Consider the following 8,930-nt stretch of genomic DNA (forward strand, 5'->3'; position numbering starts at 1 on the left):
ACGCGAATTCAACTTACGCGGTTATCGCTCGGTCCCATCTAACTCGTAAGATCGGGGTATTAGTGTAATTGGTTAAGAAAATTATCTTTTCTGTTGTTAAACGAGTAGCCAATCAAGTTTTCAGAAAAGACAATGAGGAACACCAGAAGAATATTTTTATATCTTAAGCTAAATAATTCGACATGAATTTTTTTAATATCGATTTTAAATTTTATATCAAAGAAATGGTGATTTTTCTACATTTTCCCTTAATAAAATAATTTGATTTTGTTCTCGTATATTTCTCTTTATATAATACAGTGAGATCCTAAAATTACTGGACCAATCCCAATACTTTTAAGGGTGGTGACATCATGACATAGTTTAACCGTTTCTATGAGTGGTCTGCCTCTGACATCATCACTTCGTTCCCAGAAACTTTTCCCGTTTTTCCGCCCACTGTTGAAGGACTTTATGATCGCACTGCATAAGCAAAGATTGCTAACAAACTATTTTGTAAGAAATGTATCTAAATATATTAAGTTTGACCAATTACAGCAACTTTTCTTTATGAAATTGAACACATAAACACGTATTTATTTAAAATAGACATATTGTGAATTTATGAATTATGATTTTAATAAAAAGTAAGCCCAGAATATGCATTTATACAATTTTTTTTTTATTTTGCGTACGGTACATTTGATCATTTTATTTTGTAGTCGAATGGCGAATCACTTCGTCCGAAACAATTGCATTTATCGTTGACGCATGGTCCTCGTAATATACAACTACCTTTGCACTTCAAACAAATGGCTTTATCATCTAAGCAAGTAGCTGAATAAAACGATATAAAATTTAAATATAATTATAAAATTTCTGTATATTACATTTACAATATTTTATGAAATTTTTCGCACGTACAGTACTTCATGAAATGGAATGACTGATTACTTACCATTCATCACACATAAGACAAGAATTAAAAGGAATCCAAAGGTCTTCATATTTCACGAATTCTTCCTTCCTTTAAGTGAGAGAATAATGTAAGGCACATTACATATTGCTATAATCTAACTACGATTATTGTGTATCGTCAGTGATATTGCGTATTAAATTAATTATGTAATGTATTGAATGAGAAAGAAAGTCACTTAACATCCTTAACACTTAATTTAGTTACATTTTTAGTAATAACAAACATTCAATTTTCTAAATATTTTGTTGCTAATTTCTAAAGTTTCTACTAAGAAGAAAACCAAGACATGCAATAAAAATTATGTACTTACTGATTTTGTAATGCTGACAAATTCATAATATAAAAATTTTTGCATTAAGCAATATATACAGAAATTAAAACAGTAAAGTTTACTATTATTGGTTGGTTTTTAATTGTAAAATGTTTAATTACGTATCAGTTAACGAATAGGAAAGCTCCGCGTTAAAATAGATTTATTATCGGTTTATTATTTTGGCAGTGATATCTTTTACAAAGTTTAGTGCAGTATTAAGATTTTATTGATGATATTAGTAATAACTGTGCGATAAAAATTTTTATCACTTTTTTGTATTCATTTATTTGTATGAGTACTAAGCTTTCTTCAAAATATTTTGTAAAATAGGAATTTCTAACAGAGCCGATACAGACTCCTGGGGATGAGGGAAATTTCGAAAGGGTTGCATTTTCATATCAGGAACTTATTGTATTTTTCGAGAGTTTCAGATAATAATAATAATAATAATAACAATCAAGTGGGAAATTCATGAACAGATTTAATAATTTGCTTGATATATTACGCAAAACGTTTGAAAATAACAAATTTAAGGGGGTTAATAGAAAAGAATAGTTTACGTACCGGAGTCAATAGAAGAGAAAGATTGGAAACCCCTTTGATAAAATTACTACTACTAATCCTCGGTATTACAGCCCATGTATGGCCTTGGCCTCTCAGACAATCGCAGTCCAATCTTGACGATCTTCTGCATTTTTTCTCCAATCACCGACCCCCATTTTCCTCAAATGATTTTCCACGTCATTCAGCCATCGCTTCCGTGGTCTTCCTCTACATCTCCTGCCACCCAGATTTCCTCTATAAACTTCTTGGCAGTTTTATCATCTGACATTTGCCCAACTTTTTTCTTTTGTAACTCTTTATTTCTACAAATATATCAGTATAACCATACAGTTCTACCAATTCACTGTTTTTCCGCATCATCCATTGTCCTGCCTTACACACTGTTCCAAATATCTTAGAAATTTCCTCTCCCATCTTGTCTAGAGTTCCTCCACAGTCACAGTCATTGTCAATGTTTCCGAACTATACATCGCCACCGGTCTAGTAACTGTACGATAAACAGCCTCCTTTAATATTCTACACAGAATACGGGATTTAAGAAATCTAATCACGGCCCAGTAAGCTCTATTTCCCGCTGCAATCCTTGTTTTTATCTCTTCTTTTAAGTTGTTATTGCTAATTACCAGTACTCCCAGGTACTTGAATTTTTCACATCTCACATAATTGACACTAACTTAATGTATGTCTTCCCCGCAGCAACTTTCCTAGACAATAGCGCGTACTGCGTTTTACTGTGGTTCACACGATGTCCCAATTCGCCTCACTTTTCAATCTACCCAATCCTTCCTCAGCTCTCCGAGGCTATGGGACAGCATACCAACATCATCGAGATAAGCTAAATTTTGGCTAACACAGTTGAACAGATTGCCAATTGGTGAATTGCCCTCCACCCTTGACCTTAGCTAAAACCTTATACAAAGTAGACTACTAAGTAAAGATATTCCACGATAGGTTTTACATATTGCTCTGTCCCGTCTTATGAATCGGACTCACGACGGCCAGTCTCCACTGATCTGGCAGGTCTTCCTTTTCCCATACTTCCACTATCAACTGGTAAATAAGCAGTCTCAACAGTTCACCCCATACTTAATTATCTTTGTTTCAATATTATCGCTTCCTGATTCTCTATTATTCTTCAGGCCCGCAATTGTCAGTCTAACTTTTTCTATTGTTGGCGTGGATAATGGTATTACATTACAGCCAGCAATCAACCACTGTCGCTCATACTTAATTTCATCTTGTGCTGGTGTCTCTGCAATAGTGTTCAGCAGTTCACTAAAATATTCAGCCCACCGATCCAGGTTCTGTTTTTCTCCTTCTATAAGAATTCAATCTTTTCACTGCAAAACACAGCACGAAGCTGAAAACCTTTCTTCTGTTTCTGTATTCTTTTATAGAACTTGCTTACTTCTTGGTCATTGTGTTTTTCCTCCAATTCTGCAATCCATTTCTTCTCTGACTCCCTTTTCTTTCTTCTACAGACTCTGCCTGCCTCTTTTCTTTTATTCAGGAATTCTTTTGTGTTAATACTAGTTGCCTCATTTAATTAACATATTTTGGCCTCACATTATATCTTCTTGACAATATATTATTGGATTGACATTATATCTTCTTGGAATTTTCCTTTTTCTCCGGATCTGTAGATCGCAACACACTGTCTATAGTTAGCCTCCCTACAACTGTCAACCTCAAAAATATCAGAAGCATGCCTGCTGTCAATTACTACATGATCAATTTGATTGAATGTAGTACCGTGTGGTGAACACCAAGTAATTTTCCTTATATTCCTTCTCTGGAGCCTACTTCTCACCACTATTTCGTTTCCCATGGCAAAGTCAATAAGTTTTTTCCCATTGCCATTGGAAACGTCATGCAAACTTTTCTTTCCCACTCTTTCTCTAAAGGATCCTTTCCTGTTTTTAGCATTGAAGTCCAACAGCACAATTTTCACATCTTGCTTTGATATGCCGCCCAGTTTCTGCTCCAAACTACCATACAATGCATCTCTCACGTCATTTTCATCTCTTTCCGTAGGTGCATAAACACAAACAAAAGTGATGTTGAAGAAACGGGCCTTTATTCTCAAAGTACAGTACATATCCTCTCATTAACAGTTAACATAAAGTTAAAAACTGCTGCTTTATACTTGTTGCCGACAAGGAATCCTCTGTCACCAACTGCGTCACTGGCCCCTGCACGATACAGAATTGTGTAGTTACTACTTTTTAAAATACCATCACCCTTCTACCTAATCTCTTGTATAGCTGGAATCCCTATATTATATTTTTCCATCTCTTGTCTGAGTGCACGTAGAGCCCTTGTTTATTCAAAGTCCTTACATTCCATGTAGCCATATACATATAATTATTCCAGTTGCATTTCCCTTTTCTTCCCTTTTCCTTGGGGTCCATGAGTTTCATAACATATTAATTTTTCCATTATTGGGTCGTTAGCCCCTTGAACAGCCGTCAACCTGAAAGTCCTAAAGGGTTTTTATGCATTTAAATATTCTGCAATTTTCGAATCCTTGTTTGATGAAATTAGAAATTCGAATTTGTAAAATCCTGTTGTAAAATGACTTATGAAAATAGTCAGAAGTCGACAGTTTCTGTATGATGTCAATCTGTATTAATTCTACAGGTATTTTTGAAGTTCCTGAACAATTATAATATGTATATAAACGAGCCTAACTGCTGGATTGCCAAGAGGGTAAGGTAGAAACCTACCGCCGTGAGAATTCCAGTATCTAATTCAGACAGGTCGAAAACTCTACGATTATTTGGGGTTGTTTCATAGTTATACATCGTGTCCCATCCCATACTACCCAGTCGAATGAATTTTCATAAAAAACGACTCTTCTTATAGCCCAAATGAAGATAAGAGTTAAGAGAAATTTAAATGTAACCTTTGAAATAATCAAAATTATTTATATTTCTAATATATAAATTATAGAAAACGAGTTTATGAAGTTGAGTCATCGAAATCTGGAAGAAACAATAAATATTTTATGACCATCATCGATAACTATCAAGTAAACTGTCATAAAATAATATTTAAATAAGAGACTGTATATAATAAAAACGTAATAACAGGAAAGATTTATTTTTCTATCGATAACTTTAGACCAATGAAGTTTTAATGGATTTAGAGATGAGTAATACAAATAACAAATAGGTGCGTATTAAAAACGATAATATTTTATAAATGTGTAAAATTTATTAGGTTTTATTAATTTATGTGATTGCCAAGTAATGTAAGAATGGAAAACGTTTACAAGTCTTCGTACGGTATGACTGGCATAAGTATTTAATTATAAATAAATTTAAATATCTGTTCGAGAAAACTATGGTGATAAATTATTATATCAGTAAAAAAAAAATTCTAGTCTCTTCGGTTAAATATGAACAATCATAGTGAAATGCTCAGTGCCTCGTTCTTCCCCATTTCTCACGCAACTGGAATTTAAATTAACTTATTAAATTGTTACGAAAAAACAATATTACATCCTTAGTTTGATGAAAATCACAATATATAAATTTCATTATTATATATTATTTTTCGAAAAAATAAACACCCCCTTCTTTGAAAACTATTATTGTTTAAAGTATATTATGTTATTATGTATTTAATATTTAATTACAGTATAGCAGTTTTCCTTTTGATTGTTTATTGTTGACAATCATAAAACATTTATTTCTATATCCAGGCTTCGATGCTCGTAATAATTATTCACACCAATTTTGTAATTAATTAAAATATATAATATTATAATAAATTTTATTGCTTCACTTTATTAAACAAATATTTAGGCTATATTTTATTTTTCTGGCTGATAAAACTTTATATATAGTTATGGCGCGTTACATATGAAAGAAAAGCTTTGTGGTTATAAAATAATTATAAATACCGGAGTTGAAAATGGTGATACGGGTGCATGTTTCGCCGGTTATATCAAGGCCCCTGGTGTAGAGGTCATCTGTCATGTGAAGAGTCTTTTGTCTGATTCCGGTTGGTGAAGTCTGGGTTTAAAGCGCCGGTTTTACGGATAAATTTGGTAAGTCCGTTGTAGGTGACACTGTTGTTGATGAGGAGATCGGGCGTGCAGGGCCAGTTGAATCCTTCAATGAGGGCTTTGTGAATAAGTTGAGATTCTCTGTGTGTCATAGAGGTTGCATTCAAAGATGAAGTGCAGGGGATCCTCTATAGCGCCACTGTCACACTGACAGAAGGAGGTGTCTCTGTGTTGGAATCTATTGAGATATTGTCGAAAGTTCCCATGGCGATTAAATATATAGATATATATTAACTTTTGATGCAAATTGGAACTCGTGTTATTTTAATTCAAAAATTTACACCCGGAAGGTGTTAGATTGATGATCGGCAATACTCTATTATTGAAAGGAAAACTATGATGTACGGGGTAAAGCTACTATTAATTTGACTTGAAAAGCCTATATTTTAAATTTAAAAAATTAATAATATGATTAAAAATTGCAGCCTAGCATTATGACGATGTCACAATAAATAATTGCTCGTTTTATTTAATTAGTATAAAATATAAGAAAAGAAATGTGCTTCGCTCCTATTCTCTTTCCATTACCTGTTACCTGAAGTAGAAATATTCATTCAATTTAAATTCAAATATTGTAATATATTGCTTATAAAAACACATACATTTTGAAACTTACTACTCTGCACAATAACAGTCAGCTATAAACAAGTAGGGGTTGTTCAGATTGATGCCATAAAGATATCTTCGTTTTGTAGTATTTATAATTACAAATAAACTAAACTAATTAATTCAGAATTCTTACACAATTGTTTACTTACTGAATATAACACAAGTCACACACATTACAAGAATTAGTGTTATAATATGAAAAGCACGTAATCTTTCCATTTTCTATTTCACTGAAATCAGAAATGACGATTCGCTCTTAAATATAGAATTTAACATAATGTAGAAACTGTCGATTTTAGATAAATTTGGGTATTTTTAAGGCAAATATATTTTTAATTACAAAATGTTTAGAATTGATACAAACGGATAAGTACAAAAATATTTAATGATTATCACATAAGAGTATTGAAAATACTTCTTACTTTTAATTATAAGCTGAATCATTAATTCGGTTATTTCCAAGATGTTTAAATAATTAAATTTTAATATTGTTTATTTTACATAATAAATGTTATTGCCATTCAAATAATAAATCGATAATAAAAGTATCTTATCGTGGAGCTTTCTCATTCGTCAATTTATACGTAAGAAAAAAGTTTGTATTCGTACTAACCAATTAAATTTCAGTGTTTTGTTGCCTTTTGTGTATATATACTGCATGAAAATTGTTACATTATGAGAATTCACCAGTTTGTCTGCTGTATTCAATCAGTAAGTACATAATTTCTCACCTTTTAAAGTTTTTCATAAAAATACTTGATTACTCCTTTAATAATTTCTTATCTGTAGTGGCAAATATTAGTTTTTTTTTACTTCCTTTAGTGCAACAACAAAATTGTTTTTCCTCTTTCCTCTTCTTCTCATATTTTTGCTCGTCTGCACTAGCAGCTTTCGCTTCCTCATTTCCTTCTGCGCTTTGCTGGCTTCAGAGGATTCGGGCTCACAGTTTTCTATCTTTCTGGTTCGAGAGAGGAGATAATATTGTCAAATAATCGACAATCATTTCAAAAAGGGCCACTACTAATCACTGCCGGAATGGAAGCAAACTATTAGCAATGAAGTCGTTAGCTCTGACATGACCAACTATGAATCGCTCTAAACTCATCTTTATCTGTTAGAAGCGTTCATATTCCTGTCGAATTTTTGCAAGTAAACTTTAGATACTACCGAGCACAATTAACCAGATTTCTATAACCTAGACCGAACTTTAAAATTGGGCTTACACTGTGGAAATACGGCATGGTAATATATGAACTCCATGTTGTACGAGTCACTTAGATTTTACAAATACGTGTGCCGGGCTGTAAACGGCTCATGTATTTGTAAAATCTAAGTGACTCGTACAACATGGAATTCATATAAAACGGAATTATCAACAGTGTTATAGGGGGATCGACTGAATTAAGGTAATCTCGCGTTTGTGTACAGTTTGTGTGCGATTGATTTCATTTGTGGATGTGAAATGAAAATAATCCAACAAAAATTCTACCCTAACTACTATATAAATCGATCATTACGCTGTTTTGTATATCTGGTGATGAAATTACTCCTAGATTTCAAATATACGTTTTTCTAAATGACTAATTATTTTACTGTTTAATCTATATACACATTCGGCACAAAATATTTGAGTATTAATTTTTGTGTTTTAATTTACATTATTTAATTAAATTTAATTTGCACACCACACAGCGTAGAAAATACAACGACTACTGTTAGACGTGTAAGGTTCCTTCAAAGTAAACTAGAAGCACATCAGATTCACGAAATTTGAATAATTATCGTGTAAATAATATGTAGTAAATTAAAAATTTCGAACACCGTGTATTTATTATACATGATTTAACACTATAAATTATCTTCGCACTTGTAGAAACGAAGAATTTGTGAAAGATGAAAACCGTTGGATTTCTTTCGGTTCTGCTTGTCTTGAATGCGATGATTGGTAAGTAATTAGTCATCCCCTTTAACGATGTATGATACATTTCATAAAATACGTAAATTTTACAATTTTATGAAACTTTTTAACGTTTTCTTTCAGCAACTTTTTCAATGGTGGAAGCTCTATGTTTGTCTTGAAGAGGGGGAGATTATGACTGCAGGGTTAGTGGAACATGCGAAAATGGTAAATGTGTATGCGGCTCTGGTCGAAGTGATTTCTCACGCGACTACAAAAAATGATCAGAAAATAAGAATGGAAGTAATAAATGTACTTGGAATTAATAATTAAATATGTTTAAATGCATATGTTCGTGTTTGTTTTTTAAATAAGATTTAGGGGAGATCGGGGCAAGATCGGCATGTTAAGCTTTACTTAAATTTTGTGTAATAAATACTGCTGTAAACTGAAAAAAAAGCTTTGCATATTGTCTATTGGAATGTTACCTTACTATACATGTGGTTAAAATCAGTTT

The 8,930-nt window shown here is 32.3% G+C and overlaps 1 protein-coding gene and 2 long non-coding RNA genes across 3 annotated transcripts; 1 reads left to right on the forward strand and 2 right to left on the reverse strand.

Annotated features, from left to right (window-relative positions):
* Nucleotides 1-637: 637 nt before the first annotated feature.
* Nucleotides 638-1,301, reverse strand: LOC111641895. The gene is made up of 3 exons (XR_002759490.1): nucleotides 1,269-1,301; nucleotides 938-1,006; nucleotides 638-816 (listed from the first exon to the last, which is right to left on the reverse strand). It is a non-coding gene; the product is annotated as an uncharacterized LOC111641895 (long non-coding RNA).
* A 2,122-nt stretch (nucleotides 1,302-3,423) lies between these two features.
* On the reverse strand, nucleotides 3,424-3,933 carry LOC111641894 (craniofacial development protein 2-like). Its single transcript, XM_023388144.1, has one exon. It carries the CDS (start codon nucleotides 3,931-3,933, stop codon nucleotides 3,424-3,426), a length of 510 nt encoding a protein of 169 aa, XP_023243912.1.
* A 3,271-nt stretch (nucleotides 3,934-7,204) lies between these two features.
* LOC111641897 lies at nucleotides 7,205-8,711 on the forward strand. The gene is made up of 3 exons (XR_002759491.1): nucleotides 7,205-7,227; nucleotides 8,390-8,461; nucleotides 8,558-8,711. It is a non-coding gene; the product is annotated as an uncharacterized LOC111641897 (long non-coding RNA).
* Nucleotides 8,712-8,930: the final 219 nt, after the last annotated feature.

The sequence above is a fragment of the Centruroides sculpturatus genome, unplaced genomic scaffold (genome assembly GCF_000671375.1).
Source record: "Centruroides sculpturatus isolate CEXI.00-Female unplaced genomic scaffold, Cexi_2.0 scaffold1373, whole genome shotgun sequence".
NCBI classification, from domain to species: domain Eukaryota; kingdom Metazoa; phylum Arthropoda; class Arachnida; order Scorpiones; family Buthidae; genus Centruroides; species Centruroides sculpturatus.

What these genes read in the sequence shown, in the direction of transcription:
- LOC111641894 (XM_023388144.1), bottom strand. Translation starts at nt 3,933, where the DNA reads ATGTACTGTACTTTGAGAATAAAGGCCCGTTTCTTCAACATCACTTTT.